General features: G+C 31.8%; 1 protein-coding gene across 1 annotated transcript; it reads left to right on the top strand.

Moving 5' to 3' along the window:
• The first annotated feature begins 24991 nt into the window (after positions 1-24991).
• On the top strand, positions 24992-26418 carry LOC122599666 (leucine-rich repeat extensin-like protein 4). Its single transcript, XM_043772211.1, has one exon. The coding sequence runs from the start codon at positions 25056-25058 to the stop codon at positions 26151-26153; it is 1098 nt and encodes a 365-aa protein (XP_043628146.1). The 5' UTR covers positions 24992-25055; the 3' UTR covers positions 26154-26418.
• Positions 26419-27813: the final 1395 nt, after the last annotated feature.

The following is a 27813-nucleotide window of genomic DNA, read 5'->3' as shown; positions in this document are numbered from 1 at the left end:
AGTTTTTATGTATTTTAAAATTACTATGTTAGTTATGTTTTTATTTATTATGTAATGTGTTTGTAATGTTTTTTAATTAGTATGTATGTTTTATTTCTTTTTATTTATGTAATGTTTTTAGTTTAATGAAAATTTGATGTTTAAATAAAATGAAAATTGTAAAACGAGTGGTGAAGTGAGTGGTGGGATGCCAACGAAATTTGGATGAGTGGTGGAGTTGAGGTGGCATGCTATGATTGGTTAGAAATGAGTGGTGAAAAAGGAAATGAAAGATGGGTTGCCAACCCTCTAAGTAGCTAGAGCTATTATCTTTTGAGTGTGTTCGTACATTTTATGATGAGATCAATTCAGTATGAGAATTGATATTCGTACCACAAAAGTTGATATATTTACCACACAGTACAGTTATTACATCATACTGTACAAGTCAATAAAACATGTTGGTGGTAAATTAATCAAAAGTTATGATACGAATATCACCTCCTATTCAGTATGTAGGGAACGTACACATGCACACATCAGAGGAAAATGTGGTCAATATATGAGTGACAGTCACATACAAACATACTAATAGATCATGTGTTTGATATGATTTTAAAAAATATCTTCCTCTAGATTCTTTGTCATTGAATTAATAAAAAGCCATGTGGTTTTTATTTACCTTGGATATGTGGTGTAAATCCAAAAGTTAGAAAAGTGGACACAAGTCATCTTATATTCTTCTACTACTCCGTATTAGACAACCAATGCTTTTTAGATCGAATAATCAACATTAGAAATGTGAGTGGCATCACCTTCCCTTTTGTTGATTTGATTATTATTATGTACTCCATAAATAAGAGCGGGAAATCACGAGTGTGTCCTTATTTGACATATTGACATGTCCTTATAGATCTAACTTGAATTTTAATGGTAGGATAACGCTTAATAGTATATAATGGGCATGGGTGCAGCCAACATTTTGTATCAGCTCTTTCCTTTGGTAAGAATCATCTCCTTGGCTCCATTGCACCCTATCCATCGGCAAGGAACGGTAATTTGCATACTACAAATTAAAAAAATGCCTTCAGAGACTGGAAAATCAGTCGATGTTGATTAGTCAGTGACTACAGCTTAATTGTAGAAAGTACCAACATATATAAGATAGGAAAATCAATCTCTATTTTTCAATCTCTGAAGGCCTGTTATCAGCTATATATATCAACTATATTTGGCTGATTTTTGTGAACGTTGGAAGTGTTCTATGTCATCCTTTTTTTGTAGCGTGAATGTTTGTCATTCCACCAACCTAATTTTTTTAATTGGGGGTTTTTGATTTTGAGGCTATTGTTATCGTTTTATTGGCTTGTATTGTCGGAATCAATGTCGGAATCGATGTCGGAGATGCTCCTAACATACTACACCCTTATTTCGGTGAGATCTGAAACCCCTTTTTGGGATTATTTTTCATCGCCGACCATGGTTGTTCACTTTTCTGGCAACCTTTTTGGGGGGTTTCTATTTAATGTTGCTGCTACTTTTTCTGGTGGCTCCTTTGTTGGGTTTCTGGTTATTGTTGTTGTTGGTTATTGTTGTTGTTGCTTCGTTATTTCAGCGACCCATTTTTTGGGTTACTGGTTACTATTGCTTCGTTATTTCGGCGACCACTTTATGGGGTTTCTAGTTACTGTTGCTTCATTATTTCGGTGACACATTTTTAAGGATTCTGGTTACTATTGTTTTGGTTTTTTGGTGAACCCTTTTTTGGGTTTTCTGGTTAACTGTTGTTGCTGTTATGCTTATGGTTCTATATGTATATGTATTTTAATATTGTCGCTAATTGCATGTTTGTGATTAGCTTGGTAGTGTTAATTTGGAGGTATGGTTGCCGAAAAAAAATTTTCCATGTTAGTGTTGTCGTCTTTTGTTCCATTAAAGCAATATGTGGTCGGAAAAGTAGTATTATGTCGGTGATGAAATTGTTGAACAATTAGGTTGCTCGTGTTACGTTAAATGAGCGATGATGATACAAAATGTTCGTAAAAATAGGACTTGGATTATCTGGGGCATATCTTGTTGGGGTAAACCTTCGGGTTGTAGTCATGGCGTCTTCAACTTCTGAATTCACGACCCCCAATTTCTGAGCCTAAGAAAAAAATGGTCACTTTTACAAAATGCAACAACCGATTAATTCTTCAGTCATTGCCATTTTGGAAATAATTGGTTTACTAACCCTTTTGCTTTGGCATCTTTTGACAAGTTTTGACAAGAAAATCAACAGGTCATGTGGCGTGTTTTTATTGGAAGTTACCAAAACTTATCATTATGTTAAAATTTGGTAGTGCACCCTTACCTTTAAACTCATATACCCTGATCTCACAACAGTTTTATTTGAAATATTAAGTTTCTTTCCGAATCGGTGATTTGGCTTTAAAATATAATTCAATAATATAATGATATTACTAGTGATCTAAATTAGCCGTTATAAAGAAAAGAAATTGACATGTACTATTTATTATCTTTCTACCCGACCGTGCTTTTTTCACATGCCATTATTGTTATATAGCTATGTAAATTTGTCGTTATTTGTTTTGTGGATTAAGATATCTACCAATCCGACTTTTTTTCACATGGCATATGGGCCAAGCTGTCTTAATCATTTGTACGTGCTAATGTTACTATGTATCTTGAGGGTAGAAATCAATTTTTCTAGCTTTTGCATCATCAAATATGTTCAAACAACCTAAGATGTTAAGTTTGAAATCTAAATTTTTAGTATATTAAATTAGGATGTGAATGGTATTACTTCATTATACTCTTCAAAACCAAATGGCTAACTATGATTGACTGTCATAATCCATATTATGATATAAATAAACGCAATTAGCTAGGTTTCACATAGAATTTATCAAGACATCAAGTTGGACTTTCTCACCCATGTACATATTTTGAGACATAATGGTAATGTGTTTCCACCTCCATATAATTATCAGGTGGATTATGACCAATAACTTTAGAAGATTGATATTTAAAAAGTATTTCTCTGTTTTTTTTAGTTGTATCATCATCTTCATCTTTTATATATATATATATATATATATAGAGGGTGACAATCAAATGAGAAGGAAATTAAAATGAGAACAAATGAGAACACTTAAAAACTACATTTTGATGCATTAAAAGTTCATAAAACTGACATTGTGCAAAATTAATTATCATTATTTAAGTTTTTAACAACACATTGATCCGTCAAAATCAAAAAAATCTCGTTTTTTGTTGGATGCATCATATTGATGAATATGCATTCAAGATGATTGCACAAAAAAAAAACGTGTTTTTTTTTATTTTGACGGATCAATGTGTTGTTAAACACTTAAATAATGATAATTAGTTAAGCACTATGTTAGTTTTATGGACTTTTAATGCATCAAAATGATGTTTTTAAGTATTCTCGCCTTTCTTATTTAAAAAGTGTTCTCATCGGAGTGTTACCCTATATATATATATATATATATATAGGGATGGGTTAGTTTAGGACCACATCTTATTTTAGGACCAATTAGGACATGTGTTTTTTGTAACTTACATACCACCATCATCATCTACTACGATATACAAGACTTTTTTATAAAAACACTAAGACTTTCCGGCGACGAGCCCACCAAAAAATCATGTGTAAGTTAACTTACAGATGTGTAAGTTACTTACACATGATTTTCCGGCGACGCGCTGGCCGGAAAATCATGGTGGTGGTCGGAGATAATCATGATGGTATGTAAGTTACAAAAAACATATGTCCTAAAATTTGGTCCTAAAATAAGTTGTCCTAAAATAACTTGCATATATATATATATATATATGGGTGGGTTAGATTAAGGACTCCTTATTTTAGGGACTCGATCTAGACCGTCCATTTTCATCAGATCTAATCACCACTGATCATCTCCGACGGCATCTCCGGCCATATTCATCTCCGGCGAGACTTACACATGTGTAAGTACAACTTACACATGTGTAAGTTGAATAAAAACTATGATTCGGAGCGGGCTTCGCCCTTAAGGATATTCATAAACCAAAGCTGGTGGGGGTGATAGGTCATTGAGGGTGATAGGTCATAGTGTGATAGGTCATAGAGGGTGATAGGTCATAGGGGTGACCGGTAATGGGTGATCTACCTAAAAAAAATTGTATATGCATGTGTAAGTCTTGCCTGAGATGGTCGTCGTCGCCGGAGGATCATGGTGGTGGTCGGAGATGATATCATGGTGGTGGTGGTGGTGGTGGTGGTGGTGGTCAGAGATGATGGTGGTGGTGGCCGAAGAAGAAGGTAGAAGGAGTCCCTAAAATAAGGAGTGCATAATTTAACTTTTCCCTATATATTGTATAAAAATCTTTTAGTTTTGCACCTAACTCATCACTTTTTTAACTTTTTCTTACTTTTCTTTGATCCTCCACCTTTTACATGTGCCTCGCAACATTCCTTGTTTAGGGATGGATATGAGATCGGTTTCATATATCCCGTATCGATCCTGATATTAACGAAATCGATTCTGAATCCGAAACTGGGTATTGATATCGGTCTCATTAATTTTCATTTAGTACCATATTCTAGTACCACTTCCTAGCTTGTATCACGTTCCAAAGTCCCACAAACCAAAAGAAACGGTTAGCGGTCCTGGCCCAAGTCTCTTTCAGTATCCTGATACCATCAATTGGATTTGGGACCTATATGCTTAATTATCCCTATTCCTCATTCCGTCTACCATGCGAAATAATCTTTAATTTCACGAGATATAGCTAATTTCACAAAGTATATTGTTTTTTATATACGACTTTGCCAATCACGTTCTTAGTCACTATTATAATAGATATATTTCATTTTTTTAGCGAATTGAAGGTATCTATATATGAAAAATATTTATAACATGGTTGTCTCTTATTATGCTATATTTCTAATTATTTAATAAGGGAAAAGTGAGTATGAGGCTGTTATACACCTAACTTGGGTGAAAACCCCTCACATACTAATATTTTAATATTTTAAATAAATACATGGCCCCCCATGATTTTTACCTTTTAAAAAAAGATATGTGAGGGTTTTTTACCCAACTTGAGTGCCTAACAGCTTCATATTCCCTTCCCCATTTAATAAAATGTAACTTTTGTATATAGTCGTCACAACCATTTAATACATGTTATATAAATTTTAGATTTAATTTTTTCTTGTTTTTAAAGAAATGGTCGGCTTAAAGCCCAAAGTTAAAGAACTAAGAAAACATATGGTTATATTATTACCACTTTTGAAGAATCAAATTGAAGATAACGAAATATATCATTACAAGCTCCGATACATGAATATTAATTTTTGTGTTATACCATGCATTATCAAATTAAGGATCATAGACGAAGAAGTATATCAAGCCAAGCTACGATACTATATATACAACAATATTTGCATACTTATATACGAGTATTACACGGAAATCAAAGGGTAAAAATATTCACAGTGGAATTCTAAGTCAATTAGAAAGAGTTGTTGAGTAACAAATGTGTGAACTTAGCAAAGTATAATACTTTGTTTTCCATAATGACTTTAGTTTAGTCTAAATTTTTAATAGTCAATGAGATCCGATGATTATAGGTTGTTTACAATCTTGCTACAGTGTAGCGTATTGTTAGCCAGGGTCCTGTACCAAAACCCAAATTTCGACTTTTTAGATTGGGCTCAGGTCCAGATGTACATGTCTTGGGCCAGTATGGGATGTTTAGATTTTTTTTCGAGTTTGGATCCAAAGACAGTTGTTTTAAGTACAAACCCGTAAAACTCTCCTCAAAATGATATACCCGATTCGTATATACATTACATTTACGTAATAATAATAATTATATTTCCAATGGATTATTTTAGCCAAATAATTTATGCTTCTTGCAAAGATTACAAAAACGAGTGTTCAAACAAAGAGATTCTAAAACCCATAAACCCGACGTTTTCAACGTTGTGTTTTGTCAATTAGAATAAAGATTGGAATGTCCATCTCCGGTCTTTCCACATGGCATACATTCACCTAAAGTGCATTAAATATTACGGATATGGTACACTAATTAAATTGGCTGGTTATTTGCAATAATATGACTTTGCGATCTTAAGGTCTGTAAGGCTGTAAGCTAAGTTTATATTTTTCCTAAAAGAGTCTACTTTAATTTCTCCTCAAAAAGTCTACTTTTTTATAACAAAAAACAAAGTTTTATTAATTTAAACTATATGCAAGTCGCAATATAGTTTACAAAAGTACATGTGTATATACACCAAATGAAAAGAATATACATATGAAACACCACTTTAATTAACTTAAGTTTGACCAAGGAACTAAAATAGATGAAAATCTGAAAAATATCCTGAAATAGAGGTTGAACTACCGATTTTAATCCCAACTTGTTTTTAATAACTCCCCAAACAATTAAGTTCGGTCCCTCAAAAAAGTCTGCTAAACGTCCAACCTAACGTAGTTGAATTATACTTATTAAAGCATTCCACTAAAGTTATATGTTCTCACATTTGATTTTAAGAAAATATGTTTCTTGTGTTTGTAATATATTTCTTTGGACAAATAGGTAAAACCTGATCAATGGTACCATCATGTGAACATTTGGATCTACCAATCTAAGGCTGCAATTAAAGATAAGTGAAGAAACTATAGTTTGTGATCCATTTGTGAGACATGAGTTTATACAGTGTGCATTTTGGAAAAAAAGACGGTTCATAGAACCTAAGGGTTACCACCTATTTAATTACCTTATTTTATATATATTTTTCTTTGGTACTCGATCTTTACGTACAATATGTTCATGTTACTACTTATTCGATTTCATGAAGATTTAATAGACCAAGCTTTAAGTTTTTCCTCTTTGTATTATCTTGATGACTATATATTCTTAAATTTTGTGTTCTAATGATAAATGAAGATATATCACGTACGGTACGTATTTTACACCAACTATTTAACCGGATAAAAAACAAATAATGGACACGAAGTATGGGTACTTATCTGTTTTATGTGAATAAATAAGCTGCGATCGATGTGGAGCGGTTTATAAAAAATTAGGTGACACGTTAAGCACGAAACAAAAACCTATACAAAAAGCTCCCGTCCAATATGTAAAAGTCCAATATTCTTACGCTTTGCATTCGCGAAGATAGACCATCTTCGAGGTGAGATATATGCACTTTTACAAATAATGGGGTTGGTGGCTCATTGGTAAAAAAGATTCACGTAGGTTCGTGTCTCAACACAATTATCAAGTGAATTAATAGGGGATTTTTCAAGAACCCTAGATTCCATCTTATGCATCCGTGTGTAGAACTAGGAACAAAATAATTTGCCGTCGAATGATTTCACCTGCAGCCATACTAGTTCTACCTTACTTCCAATAATCCCTTGTACAAATTCCTCTAACTTTCATTACTGTTTCAATTCCATCACACTAGCTGTAAGGCGAATCTAGAGAGGCAACAATAACGAGAAAGTTATATGGATCCTTTGTTCAGTACCCAACGGGCCTAAAGTTTGGATTTTGATCTATATCTATAATTCTATACTATATTAATAAACAAACTACTATCCCCTCTTTTCAACTCTTTATTTTTAAAATACCCAAAATACCCTTAATTTTTAACACATTACTAACTCACACACTAAATTTATCCAATATATCCCTAAAATATTTTACACCATATTTATCCAGACTATCTATCTCATTTGTTAATTAATTTAAATATTTACACCTAATATGTCTATAATATTTTAAATAAATTTATTTATAAAAGATATATCCCTTAACCATAAAATAACTAAACTAACATTTACGTCAATTACATTTAAATTAATAACCACATCGTTACCACCACCGCCAGTAGCACCACCCGTTGACGCACCCGTCGCCGCATTGCGCGGGTACTCATCTCGTATATACTAAAAGAAAACTGACCTAATAGATTATTAACCAATCATAGCTCTCGATTTTATCAAATTAGAAATTGATGATGTCATTAATAATATAGTAATAAATCAAAAATCCTAATAATCATTATTTAAATATATTAGTATATTATATTTATATTAATATTTGTAGAAAAAATCTTACTAATTTACACCTTTTTGCTTTGCATCAATAATTTATACATTTTACCCTCACTAAAGACTTAATTTATGATTATTATAATTTATAGTTATCAATTTAGAATTTTGTTTTAGATTTTCATCATTTAATTAATTAAAAAAAAATTCAACATTTTAATTCTAATTTTTTCCTTCCACAAAATCTTTTCTTTTAATATATAAAAAGACAGTTGCTCTAAAAAGTTATTGACCAATCACACTTTTTAAACTAAAATCTAATATTGATAAAGTTGACTTTTATTTTTAGTTTGATTTTAACTTACACTTTTTTGTTTTCAATAACAAGTTTACATTTTTTAACCATTAATTCCAATATAATAAATAAAAAATAATAGCTAATACATATCTAATATAATAATAGATAATATAGATTCAATAGAATAATAGCTATTATATATTATAATTATACGTTCTATCATATAAATATAAAATTAGTTACTAAAAATAAATAAAATTTTAATATAAATATATTAAGATTTTAGAAATAGTTATAGTATCAATCTTTTTTTGAAGTTTCTTTTAATTAGTTATTGTCTTGACACATATACGAAAAATAATTACTAATTGTCTTGACACATACGAAAAATAAAACATGTAAAACTGTAATCATTATAGAAAACAGATATACCATTTTCATATTTTAATTTAAATATCTAGAATATGTTTATCTAAAAATAAGTTATAAGTTTTAAAAGTGTAAAATAAGAATGTAATATCACCTTGTGTAAAAATATATTAAATAAAATGATAGTGACCTATTATGATTTTTTTAATATTCAAATATCGTTAAGTACCTCACAATCTACAACTGTGATGGACATATTATGATTTTGTAATATTCAAATATCGTTATGTATGTCACAGTGAACAACTTCGATAAACATAATTTAAAAAATATTTCACTATAAATTCAAAGTTTTATAATATAAATCAATTTTTTATTACTAAAAATTGTAAAGTAAACTTTAAATCATAATAAAGTAACTTTTAATATTGATAAAACTATAAGTCCGTGTATTTGTTACGAGCCTAAAATCTAATAGTTGACCAAAAGAAAGAAATTTTGGGAGGCATGCCAAGTATTAATTAGAGAAAATCACATGATTAGCTAAATTTCATTATAGAGATATCATAATCACATAGAGATTCCCAAAATCGCATTGTGATTATTAGAATCTCGTAGCGATTCTACTCATTGCGATTTTGTCGGCTGTTTTGAGAAAATCCAAAAAAACTTGGCTAATTTGATTTAATCACAATGAAATTTGACTAATCATGTGATTTTCTCTATTGATTATTAGGCCCAAAGAAAGAGTTTATTATATATTCCTTAGGCCCAAAGATTTATATATCCCGAATTGCTCATACCATTTAACTTTCGTATGTTCGTCACTTATCGGGGATAGTTATCGATCCACAATATTGAGGCCGACTCTACCATTTAAGCTAACTACATGATTAGCTACCTTTTGCATTTTATTTATGACCCGCTTACAAAATAACATGAGGGGTCTTAAACCACAATTCTATTGGAAAATTTGAAGTCAATGCCTTGTATATATTTTCGACTCGTTCATGAAAATTACAATTAGACCAATCAATTTTTTGAAATTCCGAACAACACAATACATTGAGTGCCTTTGGACAGTTTTTTTCCACCCTTGGTCGACCAATGAGTGAAAATAATCTTTAAATACTACAAAATTTGACAGCTTTTGTATTCCTCACACGTCAAGGTTTTTTAATTTTTATACAGATGGGATTGGGGAGCTTAGGGACAAATTGGGCAACCATCCAGAGCCCGAATTTAATAGATCTTTCTTTTTTACTACGTAACTCACATATGTATTTCATAAATCATAATCATATATGCGCATTCTAGCTAGGCCATGGGTGGTTAAGACAATAGGTACGCAAGTATTTTGGTTTATGTCTTGCAAGTCCTAATATTCCGCTTAGCCGTCTGATTTTAAGCTCGCCGTGGGTCCATGAATCTTTTGGCACAACCTGCTGATCATGGTTCAAATATGGCATACTCGTACAAGATTAGTGATTGATGAGTGCTTCAGTAACCGGCCATAACCTGGTTGAGATTTTTCAATATACTGCTACATCTGGCTCTTTGGTAATTGATTCTAATCATTCTATATATAATATATATATATATATAGTGGCGAAGCCAGGTTATTAAGCCAGGAAGGGTCAAAAAAAAAATTTTCTTTACCTACTAGGCGTAGTCGGCTTTATCATATATGTGGGTTAGGCGATTAGCTAAAGTCTCCAGTTTTTTCAGCTTTCAGACTTGGATATCTACGGTGTTTGACTTATATTTACTTTTATTTAACTAGGACTTACAATAACGAGAGTTAATCCGGGTAAAACCTTTTAACAATAGGTTTAATATAACATATTAAACGGTTCCTAGTCTAGAAAAAGCTTCCAAAGTTGGTTCTATTTAACGTCACTAAAAAACTTAAACTGACCGTCTCCTAGGTGTTCGTGACATACACAGATGAAACTATTATTTGTATTTTATAAAAAGGCTTTAAGCTAATTGAAATTATAGAAACATTATACGATACATTTTTTTATTTGAAGCTACAAAATCAATACCATTTGAATTGGTTCACGTGAGCATCAAAATAGAAAACAAAAGGAGTCATAAAAAATTACAATATATTCGTAGTTTTTAAGAATTATTAGAAAGGAAAATACAATTATTGTAATAAATATACACGTATCATTGAGCCAATTGGCCAATAGGATGGGTCAAATGCTATAAAACCTCATATTCTTTGTAAACATACATTGATATTTGCTTGCCAAGAAGGTTGCTAGGGTAGGTCTTGGCCTTTTCTATGTTCAAAGTGGCTTTGCCACTATATATATATATATAAATATGATCTAAACCCGAATGGTTAAAATAATCTCAAGATTATTTATCCCAAAGATAAAAAAGGACATCTAGTTTATTAGGTGTGAGAATCGAACTTTAGGCAAAGCCTCCAACCATTTGATCCAACTAAGTTAGTTGTTTAACTTTGGATAAAATTTATACATAAAAATAATACTATGAATATAGAGTTTTATAAACGTTGTGGATTGGTCATAACCACTCTTCAAATCCACGTGCTTCTCACTAACGATGAAAATGTAAGGGGTTTCCATTAATATTACACGTCAATTTTTTTAGTTAAAAATCTATTATTTTATGTATTAATACAATTGTTAAATTGTAAGTTAAATAGATATGAATGTGTATGTACTTTTATTATATTCACATGGAGTTTTTTTTTATTGTAAAATAAGTATTACGGAGTAATGTAAACAAATTGCGGACAAAATCTTAAACCTTAAATCATGATAAAGTTGATATATGCACGAAAAGTCATGAATCACAAGTATGTATATATTGATACACAATTCATTTTGTAGTCGATTAATTTTAAGGCAAACAACCCACTTTGCTGGTAGCTCTATGTCGTAACGAGTGAGTTTTCGTGGCTAAAAAGAGTTGTATTTTTTGCTTCTATGATTCAAGCTTGAAACAGCGTGACCATAAAGAGTTATATTTTTTTCTTCTCAGATTTAAGCTTGGAACCGCTAGAGTATTTTCTCCCTTAAAAACAAAAGCATGATAAGTACGTCCCTACCCATATAATTTGGTTTCATATCTAAATTGTCACCATCATTGACGACAATTGCTTTTCCAAATTAGTAATGGAATACCAGGTCCAATAGGCAATAGCCATGAACCATGTGTGCTAGTTCGATTAGTGAGTAAAATAGTGTAAAGTTGAGAAATTCATATATTGCTACATTGTTAACGCTATTCGTAAGGAAATAAAAAAGCATGGCAGTGTGGAAAAGTGTATCTTTTAAATGTTATCGGTAATCCAACAATGTCAACATCAAAAATTGCAATTCACATGGAAACAAGAAAGAAAAAGCTATAAACAAAGTGCAGTATTATTGTCTTAAATTAAATAATTAATACATGAAAACATTTTATAGTACTATTTTAATTATAAAGGGCGCGTTTGGTTCATAAAATCTTTTTTGGAAGGATTGGAATCTTTCAGAAGAATTGGAATCTGAATGAATAGAATTTGACGGAATGTTTTTGCAAAAATGTTCTTTAGTGACGACTTTAGTTATTTAAGTGACGACTTTAGTCAAAAATGTTATTTGATGGAATGTTTTCGTCACTAAAGATCCGTGACTAATTTTGTTTAGAGACAAAAAAATGTTATTTTTGGCCACTAATTTTGTTTAGTGGCCAAATTTAGTGACCACTTTTTCTTAATGGTAACTAAATAGGGCTATTAGTGACCAAATTTTAGTCATCACTAAGCAAAGTCGTCACTAATCAACATTTTTCTTGTAGTGTTGATTTTTTGAAATTTAAGTGACGGAATGAATGAAATCCTTCCTCCATCCCCAAGAAATGGAGATTCCATCAAATGATAGAATGTTTACATTCCTACAGAATGAGATTCCTCCTTCTTTGAACAACAAACGCACTAAGGAATGAAATTGAATTCTAATTCCATCATATTTCATCAAATTTTGTGAAACAAACGCGACCTAAATATTTTAAATTCTAGAAAATAAGTTTGGCAATCCCTTAAACGGTTAAAAGACTAATATTTGAGTCAACGAAAAATTACCCATAAACGGAGATTCCCTATTCCTCATTTGATGGAATGTAGTTTGCTTGTTAGCACGCCATAGATCTTGCTTGGTTTGGAATAAGAAGAAGTTTTAATACATTTCAAGCAAAAACTTATCAACCATAGCCAAATAATTATTCTTTGTAAAATTTCCATCATTTTTGGCATGTCGAATGATTTTTATTTTTATGTAAAATATATATTACTAAATCCATTACTAATTTTCGCAAACAGACCAGACACCACTTGGTGACATAGATAATCCATATTCCATAAAAAGTAAAATAGTGTAAAGTTGAGAAATTCATATATTGCTACATTGTTAACGCTATTCGTAAGGAAATAAAAAAGCATGGCAGTGTGGAAAAGTGTATCTTTTAAATGTTATCGGTAATCCAACAATGTCAACATCAAAAATTGCAATTCACATGGAAACAAGAAAGAAAAAGCTATAAACAAAGTGCAGTATTATTGTCTTAAATTAAATAATTAATACATGAAAACATTTTATAGTACTATTTTAATTATAAAGGGCGCGTTTGGTTCATAAAATCTTTTTTTGGAAGGATTGGAATCTTTCAGAAGAATTGGAATCTGAATGAATAGAATTTGACGGAATGTTTTTGCAAAAATGTTCTTTAGTGACGACTTTAGTTATTTAAGTGACGACTTTAGTCAAAAATGTTATTTGATGGAATGTTTTCGTCACTAAAGATCCGTGACTAATTTTGTTTAGAGACAAAAAAATGTTATTTTTGGCACTAATTTTGTTTAGTGGCCAAATTTAGTGACCACTTTTTCTTAATGGTAACTAAATAGGGCTATTAGTGACCAAATTTTAGTCATCACTAAGCAAAGTCGTCACTAATCAACATTTTTCTTGTAGTGTTGATTTTTTGAAATTTAAGTGACGGAATGAATGAAATCCTTCCTCCATCCCCAAGAAATGGAGATTCCATCAAATGATAGAATGTTTACATTCCTACAGAATGAGATTCCTCCTTCTTTGAACAACAAACGCACTAAGGAATGAAATTGAATTCTAATTCCATCATATTTCATCAAATTTTGTGAAACAAACGCGACCTAAATATTTTAAATTCTAGAAAATAAGTTTGGCAATCCCTTAAACGGTTAAAAGACTAATATTTGAGTCAACGAAAAATTACCCATAAACGGAGATTCCCTATTCCTCATTTGATGGAATGTAGTTTGCTTGTTAGCACACCATAGATCTTGCTTGGTTTGGAATAAGAAGAAGTTTTAATACATTTCAAGCAAAAACTTATCAACCATAGCCAAATAATTATTCTTTGTAAAATTTCCATCATTTTTGGCATGTCGAATGATTTTTATTTTTATGTAAAATATATATTACTAAATCCATTACTAATTTTCGCAAACAGACCAGACACCACTTGGTGACATAGATAATCCATATTCCATAAAAAGTAAAAGAATCCACTTAAATTTGTATGTGGGCTCCTCATTGATTTACTTCTCTCATTCTCTGCATGCTGCTTGCTATCTTGGGTCCCTCTCAATTCCAATGCATAGCATATTTGGGCCAAATTATTTACTTATATACGTGATACGTCTATAAGTCATCTTTTTAATCGACAACATCAAGCCATGCATCTTTTATTTGACAGACTAGATTTTAATTCATGTTATATACACATGTTTTACAACATTATTAATATAAGAATTAGTATATGAAGGGAAAAAATAATTATTCGTTAAATGTAAAAATATACTTGAAAAGAAATTGAGATATTTAAATATAAATATTGAATGATAAATCAGGTTGGCTGGTGTAACATAGTTTCTTTTATACAAACTCGTTCAGATAAGCAATATCTTAACTTTGATTACATAATTGATCGAGTTCTCATTGATATCTTGCAAAAGAGTTATTTTATTTTTGTTAGCCATAATTGTTAAGAACAATAAAAGTAACAGCTAGTTCGTGGGGTTTTCAATAATTTTGTCTGTTGTGATTATATTTGTAAGTTTTAATCTATTATATAAGAAGAATTTGTATTCTAAATATAATTTGATTTTATTTACTAATAATAACAGTGATTATCCTAATTATAGTCTAATTACAATTGTTAATAACAATAATATTACAATTAATTTGATTACAGTTGATAATATAAAATAAAGATTGATATAAGTATGTAACTTCCCTAACTTTTAGCTATATTCTGTTATTAAATAAACATTATGCAATAAAGTATTAATTATTTTTTAAACTGGGTTAAAAGTGTAAATTGGTCATGGAAAAACAAAAAAAATGTAATTAATTTAAACATAAATTGATTTAATTAATTTTAAGAAATTGAGAGTTGTGATTGTTCAATTGAGATTAGGTCAGACATCTTTTAATTGACATAACCCTTTAAATTAGATCTATATTTCAAAAATAAAAAATTGATAACATTCACGGTAAGTAATAGAGTGAGACTATAACTTTGGTCAGTAATTGGGCTATTCTTAGTTAAAGCTCCCATGTCGGCCCAAAAGGATCTTGAGTTGGCTTGATGGGCTGCTAAAACGTGTCTAATTACATAACTCAGTTTAAGATTCTTATTTCTTAATGCTACTTTAGCGGTTAAAGATATTAGCACAAATCAACTTAAATATTGATATTTATGCTGAATTTTTTTTTATAACAGGTAATTATATCTTTTAGTATACTGAAACACATTTGCTCTAATAACTTATCGACGAATTACAACTCTTGATTTCTTAAAGTTGACTTTTGTTTTCAATTTTGATTTTAACTTACACTTTTTTATTTTCCATCGCAAGTTTACACTTTTTGCCCAATAGTTCTAATATAATAAATAAATAATCTATACTACCTATATAAACAAACTACCACCTCCCCCATTTAACTCTCTACCTTTGAATTATCTAATATACCCTCTACATTTAAACTAACTCCACACACACCTTATCCTTGAAATTCTGAAATTACCCTAAATAAAAAAAAACCACAATTACCTAAAACCCCTATTGTTATAAAATCCCCATTAACTCTAAAATTATTATTGCTACAGATAAGAAAAATTAACTCTAAAATTATTATTGCTACAGATAAGAAAAAACATCTTAATTGTCATAAATATACAAAATGTTTAAACAATAATAACCTTTTTATAACTCACGAAATTACAAACCAATTATGTCCTTTTCTATACTACCTATATAAACAAACTACCCCCTCCCCCATTTAACTCTCTACCTTTGAATTACCTAATATACCCTCTACATTTAAACTACCTCCACAATCCTTATTCCTGAAATTTCGAAATTACCCTTAATAAAAAAAACCCACAATTACCTAAAACCCTTATTGTTATAAAATCTCCATTAACTCTAAAATTATTATTGCTACGGATAAGAAAAAACATCTTAATTGTTACATATTATATTACAAAATGTTTAAACAATAATTGCGTTATTATAACTCATGAAATTACGAACCAATTATGTCCTTTGTATAAATTTAAATCTTTGACTATTTATTTTTTTTAATTGTCTTGGTCTCTTCCCCTACAATTGTAAGTGGTTATTTTTCATGGTTAGTGTTTGCACTTCATTATTTTTTGCACCTAATACGCGACTTATTTTTAGAATGATATATATGGTTAGATCCTGCATTGACGCATCTCATGAAAGTAAACTCAACGCTATAAACCGTAACGGTGTCTAAATCGTTATAGACCGTCGCCGCTGCAACGCGTGGGCACCACGCTAGTAATAGTATATATATATCGGTAGATTGATAGGAACCGCTTGATCCTATGTGCCGAATTGGTACCCACATAACCCCCAACAAGGATAATGTCAAGGTAATTCAACCACTTAAATTCAATTTTTGTCTCTGGCGAGATTCGAACCCAGGTTGTTCCCTAAAAGTGACAGCTGGTATATAGCTAATATTTATCCAATATATCAAGTGTTGATATATAGATCATTTTTTTTATGACTCAAAAATAGTATATTAAGTTCTAAACTATATTAAATTAACATCTAGTATTGTTAACACCATCAGCCCTGTGTATTAGATTCGTGTTTGGGGTGAGATTTTCAGCTCTAAGATCATGGGGTATTAAGATCTTAACTAGCATTCATGGCTAAATTTGTACTTCAGGATCAAAAATATGAAAAAACGAGAAAGAGCCTAAAATATGCTTAGGATCCTAAGACGTGCATAAGATCCTAAGATATGCTCAAATAGTTAGGATATGGTTAGGATAATAAGATCTGGGCCAAGATCTGAAATATGTCCAGGATCATGGGCTCTGAGATTACTAACGGTTATTATTCTCTCTGAGCAATATAGGAACGTGTAAAAGTGTTTTCGTAGCACCAAAGTTGGAGTTAGTTTCTGAAAAACGTGTGGAAATGGTCCTATAACGTTCAAGAGCCAAGTCTTCAAGTCAAGAGAAGAATCTGCCAAGATCCCGGAATTTTAGGATAGTTAGTTGTACTTTTTCCCTATAAAAGGGACAAGTGATCAATAGGTTTATTCATTCAACTCTCCCATAGAAAAATCACACACATCTTCTCTCTAAAACTTCGATAAACCTCTATAAACACTCAGAATTCGTTCACACCAACATTCAACCCCAAATTCACCACTTAGAACTGTGACACCCATCATTTAAAAGTAAGGATTTCCAAAAAATTTCACCTAACGGTGTCAAAGAACGCGGAACGAACATTTAAAAGTCCAAACCAGTAAATTCAGTTTGGTTTATTCATTAATTGGTGTTACTTGCCATATCATTGAAACAAGTCTAAATGGAAATCCATCGGTTACCCAACATAAAAAAACCGATCACAAGTCTTAACAATCCATAAAAATCTTAACATAATTTAAAGGTCTAAAGGAGCAGCCACTATCGGTAAACTATGATCGTCTTCAAGCAATCTACCCATGTCTCGCTCTTTATTCATCAACACTCAAAGCTTCCTAAACCTGAGGGAACAACACATTTCAAGCAACAAGTGTTAGCTAACGAATTAGCTAAGTATGATAACACATATATCATTTATAAAACGTTTGTCCAATTAAAACATTATATAAAAACCGTATTACCTCATTAAGGCACATATCATCTCAAAACATCACATCACATCATTGCATTTAACATCTTTCATATAGGATAGATCATCCTAATTGTGCCTATACATCTTTAACATCTTCATGTATCACATCTATACATCTTTGTGGTGGTGACATAAGTCACACCCGACTAGACGAACGACCATTCGGTAGTACATCAATGTCGTTAAGGAATGGCAAGCCAATCCCTGAGTAATCCGTATGTACGAGACAAATGGGGTTGGTAAGACCTCCTGTATTACTCTACACGTTGTACCGCGTTGCAAGGAGCCACCCAAGCAACCACATCAAACGTACAACCCTGGCAAAGGTATGTACGGGTTAAGCTTAACACTTTCATCTCTGTGAAATAGCTCGAGCATTAGCACATATTACATCACATCAATTCACATTAACGTTGGGCCCTTAAACGTGCACGTGTCATGGCAACCTAATAAGTCTAGTGAACTAGATGAGCAAGCCATACAAACATGCACATTTCAATACATCTCAAAACATAGCATATCATTTCATATCACCTCATTTCATTTCATATCATAGGGACTGCATATCAGGCCTCAATCGTCATTTACATATCCCATAACACCTCCCGTATACCCCCAAATACCCATAAGCAAACAAGATATCATTAGGGAAGTTTAAGTATGAAAACCATGCTTTTGTTGAACCCTCAGCGTGTCAAAATAGTGTGTATTACCTCTTAGAAGCGTACAACAAATGATAACGTAAGTTACCGAGCTTTGCAAGTATTCCCGACTACTTATAATCAACATAGGACCGATTTATGAGTATAACGAGACTAAACTGACCTACAGTCTAAATATGTGTCACATACCCTTTAATTACCGTCATTCCAAATAATAGTCTCTATTGACTATTACCCTGAGAATTAGTCTCTTTTGGTATATTCTCAACTTTTGTCTATTTATAGACTATTACCCTAGGAATTAGTCTCCTTTTTGACTATTACCCCAAAAATGGGTTTTACACCAAAAAAAGACTTTTTTAAGACCTAATTGATGATTTGGCACCATCAATTGCCCCATGAACGATTTGTTAACAAAAAGGATTATTATGTCACATTAAACCACCAATCCTAATATCGAAACTCAATCAATTTACCACAAATGATTATCAACACCCCCCATCCATTCTCCAAACCCTAAGACCTAAATTAACTCCATAAAATTGATTCATATGATCACAAATCAAAGGGAAATCATCTATATTACTTGCACTTGACGTAGGGGACTCAAGATCTAAACAATCCTTGATCAAAACGGCACGAAATGATTGAATCTGGAGGGAAGACTTGTTTGGAAGAGAGAGGGATCGACTAGAGGGTTCTCACATATGATGGCAGATGATTTGTGACGATTAGGGCTGCCTAATTGCCCTTTAATTCCTGACCATCCCCTCTTAACTTACACTTAGGGCCCCTCCAGTCTTAAACTTAACTTTCTTAGCTTAAACTTCCTACCGGGAGTCTTAACACTCAGTCAAGCATATAATTACTTAACGTCACTTTGATTACCTTCATCAAACATCATATTTACATATTCACATTAAATACATAAGCATTTAATCATGTAATCACATATAAGGCATATTTACTTAACAAACCTAACGTTAACTAACGGATGGTCAAATAGTCAAACACGAAAAGTTCGGGATGTTACAAGAACGATCACTTGTGCTCTCATACTGTAATTAACATTAAATTATAATAATAAAATAACAAGGAAGGAGCAATTGCTTCCTCCCTATGTTTTTATGCCGACAATCCAGATGGATTAAGGGCTTTTCCTTGTAAAAATGCTTTGTGTTCATGCTCTTTATTTTTTTCTTTGTCTTAGTTTGCATTTATGAAACGTTTTTTTGTAGTTTATTAAGACTTTTTGCAAAATATTTAACTTGTGCATGTATTTAAATCTTTGCGAAAAGTTTATCTTAAACTTACTAAGTTTTTGACATTAAAACACTTTTACTTATTTCCACTTTATGCATTAAAACCACTTTTCACAAGAGTTAATGCTATAAAATCGTTTATTTATGGATCATAGTCTAGACCTTGAGTCTTTTTGCTTTAATCTTCGTTGTTTTAATTATATCTTCTTTAAAACATCTTTTTAAGGTCTTTGTTAGAGGTTTTCTGATCAAAAGTCTTTTCGTACTATTTTCATTAGCAAAAACCTTTCTTTATTTAAAGATCTTATCTTTAATTTTGAGTACTTTAGCTTTATCTTCAACAGTTTTCTTAATTACTCGAAGTAGTTTTGTCTCAAAGACTTTCTCAAACTTCTTTTTAGATAAAACTCTTAGTTTCAGTTATTATTGTTAAGAAAACTTTCCTTTTAATTGAAGATCTTTGAACACCAAACCCCACTTACAAATCTTCGGTTCTTGAGTTGTCTAAAATCCTTTCTAAAATTATCTTATGTAATTTTTGACTGAAACAATACGGACCTAAATTTTTTTATTATTCTAAAACACAGTTGCTCTAATAATTTATCGACCAATCAGAGCTCTTGATTTCTTAAAGTTGACTTTTGTTTTCAATTTGACTTTAATTTACATTTTTTTGTTTTTGATCGTAAATTTATACTTTTTACCCAATAACTTTAATATAATAAATAAATAATAATAGTAAATATATAAATATATATATATATATATATTTAATAAAATAATAGCTAATATTTATCCAATACAATAATAACTAATATTTATCTAATTGAATAATAACTAATATATATCCAATAGTATATTTTATCATATAAAAATAAAATTAATTAATTAAAAATAAATAAAAAATAATGTAAATATATCAAGATTTTAAGAGTAAACATGTTTTAACAAGATTTTCAATTTAGAACTTAAAGTGTTGATATATAGATCAATTTTTTATGACTCAAAATAGTATATTAAGTTCTAAGCTATATTAAATTAACATCTAATATTGATAACACCGTAAACCCCGTGTAATAGATACGAGCCTAAAATCCGTTGTATAACTAAATGAAAAACTAGTAATTAAGATGATAAAAATTACAACAATAGCAAACAACTTTTATCAATTCGATTATCAACTTACAATTACAAATAAGTAACACTAATTAACAAATTAAGACCATACACTTTTATAAATTTCGAATAATCAACAAAAAAGCATTTAATACATATAACATTACACATCATTTACTATGTTGAAATTTTACAATAAAAGAAAAGAAAAGTAACTCTCAATGTTGTGTTTCACATATATAAGTTATGATAGTGTATGCATAAAGAAAATTAATATATGGACCACCTTATCCCTAACTACCTAAGATAAGAAGTTGCATGTAGGTGACTTGGCCCTTCAAAACATCGATATGTTAGTGTAAATTTTATTAGATGTATACTACATGGGTACCCACATTGCAGCGGCGAGAGGGTGTTTGAGCGTACAGAGGGAGAGAGAAGGGGGGGGGGGGGTTAGTGTATGTTTTTTGTTTTACTTGTTAGGGGTAGGAATTGATAAAATGGTAGTTCAGATATTTCTAGGTATTTTAGGTGTAGGTAGTATAAAATTTTAAGAGGATTTATGACTGTTCAAAGGCTTAAAAATTAAAAGAAAAGAAAAACATCTCAAATGCTTTATAAGGGTTTAAGTTAAAGATATGACGATAAAAATTTTCTATTTTATATTCAGCATTTTATGTTTTTTGTTTTACTTGTTAGGGGTAGGAATTGATAAAATGGTAGTTCAGATATTTCTAGGTTTTTTAGGTGTAGGTAGTATAAAATTTTAAGAGTATTTATGACTGTTTAAAGGCTTAAAAATTAAAAGAAAAAAAAACATCTCAAATGCTTTACAAGGGTTTAAGTTAAAGATATGACGATAAAAATTTTCTATTTTATACTCAGCATTCCGGCCGTATGAAAGTTTTTGAGTTCTGCTAATGATGAAAATCATTATAACGGAGGTGGTATAGCTCATGTTAGCTTAAGCATCATCATCTAAGATTGTGTTTTGCTCGTCTTATATTCCCAAAAAGTTATTATTTCTTTCCAGTTCAACGTTCTTCATCTATGGACATTTGTTTCGATCCTATTTTCATAAATTTCATAGCTGTTATCATTGTATTGATATTTTATTCTATTATTTTTGCAATATATTCCGTTAAATATTGCAAAGTGTATGTCTTCATGCATCTTTTTCACCTTTTTAAGCTATAATTGGACTTTTACAGTTGTATTCTTGTATATATTGTATCCCTTTTACATGGTTAATAAAGAGATAATGCTATCAAAGCTTTTATGTGTGGGGTTAGCTTATATTAAAGAGATAATGCTATCAAAGCTTCTTATCTATATCTATACTATATTAACGAGACGGGGTGTCCGCGCGATGCAGCGGTGATGGTGGTAACGACAAAAGTGTGGCTGCGGCAATTGTGGCGATGATGTGCGGCGGTAAGGTTTAATATGGTTATTTAAGGATTGGAGAATCTATGTTGTAGTTTATTTTATTAAGGGTATTATAGGTATATAGGTAAAGATGTTTAAATTAGTGAATAAATAAGAAGGGTAATATGGTCATTTCAGGTTTTTTAATTACTTAAAGGGGAATGGTAGTTTGCTTTATATAATAGTATAGATAAACAAACTACTCTCTCTTCTTTTCAACTCTCTACCTTTAAAATACCCAAAATACCCTTAATTTTCAACACATTCCTAACTCACACACTAAATCTACCCAATATATCCCTAAAATAGTTTATTACCATATTAATTTATCCAAACTATCTATCTTATTTATTAATTAATTTAAATATTTCTATCTAATATCTCATAGTATTTTTAATAAATTTATTTACAAAAGATATATATATATATATATGCCTTAACCATAAAATAACTAAACTACCATTTACGTCAATTATATTTAGATTAATAACCACATCGTTACCACCACCGCCACTAGCACCACCCGTTGCCGCCACCGCGACCGCATTGTGCGGGTACCCATCTCGTATAATCATATCTTTACTCCATAATAACTTTCAACTATTATACCTTTAAAATACCAAAGATACCCTCTATATTTATACTACCTCAATACAATACAATACTAAAATACCAATTCTACCCTTTTCACTATTTACCAAAGCTGCAATAGACACTACTTTATGTTTCTTCTTTACGATGTCTCCTTTTTTTTTTTGAGACAAAGTAGCTTTTAATTATTCTACCACCTTATGTTTCTCTGTTACGATAACTATTACTATTTGATATTTTATAGTGTTATAAGCCTATATTTAAATATTGTTGTGGTTGGTTTCTCTCGGTTTCTGTAATTTATCGTTGTCGCCTCACCTCACATGTTTTAAATTGTCATCACCGTTTAACCGCTACAACGTTTGGGCACCAGTCTAGTAAGTCTAAAATTGGTTTAAATTATTTGAAGTATAACAGTTTATGGGTATGAGAGTAGTGTAATTTCTTTGATGTAAGATTAAGGGTGATTTTTTATGTTAAAAGAAAATCAAAGCTACTAAGTGTGGATCTGTATGTAATTCTGTATATATATCTTTTAACTTCAGGTTTTATTATCCTAATCCTGATTAATTTTTCTTTTAAAGCAACTATATATCTATTGTCTATATATCATATAAACCCACAAAAATATTTAATACTTTTAAAACATCTATTATATGACTTGATTAATAGAGAATAGTATCCAACTCATAAAAAGGCTCATACATTAATTGTAGGTTGATATATTATTCTCCAAATATGGCATTCATCTAAAAATGAACGTATGGATAATTGGGGATGAACAATTCTATCATCGAATATTAAACAAAAAATCTTTAAAAGATATATAGTACAACCTCTATAAATTAATACTCGATAAATTAATAACCTTGATAAAACTAATAATTTGTCTGGTTCTAACTTGGGACCAGTATAAAATTGGACTCTAATCAATAAAATAATAAGATAATAACTTTTTTGAAATCATAGTATATATATATTGGTCCCAACAAAACTATAAATTAATAATTTCTAAATATTTCAAATTTTAGTATAAAATGATATATAGTCACTTGTTTTTTGTAGAACTTTAAATTTATATGGACTTTATCTATGAATCTCATAAAACTCAACAATGTAGTGTAACTGTGTAAGAGTTTGGGCATTATTTACTCGTATTGTAACAATAAGTTGTGAACAGTTTAATATTTAAATCACCCTCGACTTCATATCATGGATTGGATTTTGAATGGTATCCGTCACAATTTCTCCAATGTTTTGAATCTCATAACATGTATTATTTTCACTAGCATAATCTAGCAAGTGATTCATATCTATTTTATGTTGATAATGCATACGGGTAATCAAGGTTTCATATTTACGAATGCCTTTTTCAAAATTAACATCATAGAACCTCTTTCAATTAATATATTGTTAATTTATCAATATAATAATATACCGTTAAATTGATAAAATGTGTTGGTCCCAACATTATTAATTTATAAAAGTTTCACTGTAGACATCCATAGTATTACCCATGATATTTATATCATTTTTCTTGATTAATTGAAGCAGTTTTTAATCTTAAGATTCTTAAAAGGATTATTTGGCTAATTAATTATTATAAATATATATCATTTTTCTTGATTAATAGAAGCAGTTTTCAGATTTTTGACTAATATTTCCTCCAATATGATATTAATTAGACCTAAAACTAAACAAACAAACTTAGATGCATGCTTTAGACGTATAAATCTTTTCAAGTAGCTACTTTGATTTGGTAAAGTACTCGTGATACTCGTGTAAGTGAAACCAATGGGTCTACTTAAAGTTAAAGGTTCCTAGCCATCCAATAATCACCCTATTATATATCAAAAAGAAAGAAAGTTCGTACCATGTTAATAATAATGAAATAAAACCTTTAAATTTCTAACGTTGGTGGGAAAGTCACAAAGTAATGTTAATATATACATTACACTTATATATACTAACACTTCAATTCACTAGCACAATGCTAAGCTACTCAGTCTTACTCACACCCTCTCTTGCTCATATAACACCATGTCACCATCGCACCTCCTCCTCATAGCCCTCATCATCTCCACCGTCGTCCACCACATCTCCGCCCAAGGCAAAACCAATGTAAATGGACTCACTTTCGAAAACCCAAGACTCCGACAAGCCTACATCGGGTTACAAGCGATAAAAGCCACTGTTTTGTCTGACCCATACAACTTTACAGGAAATTGGGTTGGCCCAAATGTTTGTAATTATAGTCGGGTGTTTTGTAGCACATTTCCGGGTAACCGGTCTATCCGCGTGGTTGGTGGAATAGACCTCAACCGCGCAGATATCTCGGGTAGTTTACCTAATGAGCTTGGTTTGTTAAATGATTTATCTCTCATTCATCTTAACTCAAACCGCTTTTGTGGGACCATTCCACGTAGTATTAGAAATCTTACTTCACTTTTTGAGCTTGATTTAAGTAATAATCGGTTTTCAGGAGTATTTCCAACTAGTGTTTTGTCACTACCGACTCTAAAGTATTTAGATCTTCGGTTTAATGATTTTGAAGGGAGACTTCCTAGAAGACTCTTTGATATAAAACTTGACGCTATTATATTAAATAGTAACAGGTTTAGGTCTGGGATACCGTCGAATCTGGGTAATTCGACGGTATCTGCAATTGTTCTAGCAAACAATAATCTCGGGGGATGTATTCCCTCGAGCATTGGTAGAATGGCCAACACATTATATCAAATTGTTCTCTCCAACAATAACTTGAGCGGGTGCATACCCACTCAAGTTGGGTTATTAAAAAAGGTGACAGTCTTTGATGTCAGCCGTAATAACCTTCAAGGGTCATTGCCCGCAGCCATTGGTGGAATGACAAGTGTCGAGCAGTTGAATGTGGCACATAACCGGTTGACCGGAGTTGTTCCGGGCAGCATTTGTCGGTTGCCGAAGTTGGTGAACTTTTTGTACTCGTTTAATTACTTTACCGGTGAGGCACCTTCGTGTGTGGCCCCACCACCAAGGAAAGTGTTTTATGATGCCAAGAATTGTATTGCTGGTAGACCGAACCAGAGAACTCCTGGGCAGTGTTCTACCAGATTTGCAAGGCCTGTTAACTGCCAATTGCTACAATGTGCCGGTTAAAAAACAAAAGGAAATGCAGAATATATATATATTTATTTATATATGTGCGTGTGTGATGAAGGCTATATAAATAATAAAACGTGATGCAAGTTTAATGAATTCGTAGGTTTAATGGATTGTAATGATTTTGTGTTAAATATAAGATGATTAAGTGATAAGTAGCATTATACCCGTATAGTGTGGTCGGGTCAGTATTCATGTTGGTTGTGTAATGTACGGAGTATTAATTATTTATGTGAAATGAAATTAATTGTGTTTGTAATAATATTTCAAATTTACAAACTATTACTTTATTGTTTAGAATTATGTATAGTTACGAACCCCTAGACGACCTTGTAATGACAAACCATGTCTGAGTCACGAAGTGTGTCACGAAGGTCGCGTGTAACAAAAGACGCACGAAAGATTAAAAAGGATAAGAATTGTTTCCCTACAAAATAGAGATTTGTTCTTATCAAAAGGCCGACATTTATGGAAATAATATCCCTTGAAGAAAACCCTAAATCTTGGCCTATTTCCCAAGCCTAAAACGTTCATATAAAAGGGACGTGATGAGGCGTCATTTCATATACAACACACCCTCGACATAACCAATCAGATCCTTGGAACGCTCAAACAAGATATACACATATATCAATTGGCGTAAAGAGATTCACTCTACCTTCGGGGAATCGCCAACAAACAACCAAAAACACCCATCATCCCCCTTCTAAACCTAATCTCGGTTTGGTGTAGAAACATTTGGCGCCGTCCATGGGACCCCATCTAGAATCAAGAACCCACGAAAAAGATTTTTGTGAACTCACGCCTCAATAAATGGTGAAGAAGAACAAGAGCAGGCCCCTAAAGGACAGAAGGGCAGCCCTGGCGATCAGCCAAGGAACCACCAGTCACCTAGATCCGTGTCGGATCGAGACAGAAGGTTTCTATTTCCCTCCCTTGGGAAAGGACAAACCATCCAACAACCTCCTCATTATTCAAACCACGGTGTTCAACATCGAAGTGAGAAGGGTCTACTTAGATAGTGGGAGTGAGTGTGACGTGATCTTTGAGCACTGCTTCCTCAAACTACCAGACGCCTTGTGAGCCTGAAAGATAGACCCTCGGGGCCCGTTAATTGGCTTCTCGGGAGAACACGCATGGCCGTTGGGGGAAATCGACTTAGACATCACCATCAGCGACGGAACACATGAAAGAACTGAGACCCTGGATCTTTCGATAGTGCGCTCCCCTTCACCCTATAATATTCTCCTGTGGAGAACCGCAATGCAAAAGCTGGAGATGGTGCCCTTAGTAATTCACAAGCTTATAAAGTTTCGATCCGAGACAGGGATAGGAACGATCCCCTCCACCTACGAGGCAACTAAGCAAGTCAGTGACGTAAAAAGGGGCGACGACGCAAGCCCGTCCGTCCCGAAGGATACGCAAGAAAAGGAAAATACGATGAAGGTCATAATCAACCCTGATTACCCTGACCAAACAATCTCTATTGGTGTGCACCTTTCGGATGGATGCAAACACAAGCTCCGAAAATTGCTACAGGCGAACATGAACATTTTCGCTTGGGAATACAAAGACATGACCGGAGTGCCTCGGATCCTCACGTTGGAAGGCAAGCCCTTCGTGACGGAGCATCGCTTGAACGAGCGAAAGCATGTAG

The sequence above is a fragment of the Erigeron canadensis genome, chromosome 5, assembly GCF_010389155.1.
Source record: "Erigeron canadensis isolate Cc75 chromosome 5, C_canadensis_v1, whole genome shotgun sequence".
NCBI classification, from domain to species: Eukaryota; Viridiplantae; Streptophyta; class Magnoliopsida; order Asterales; family Asteraceae; genus Erigeron; species Erigeron canadensis.
Note: the sequence above shows the minus strand (reverse complement) of the source record. Positions and strands in the feature narration are given on the sequence as shown.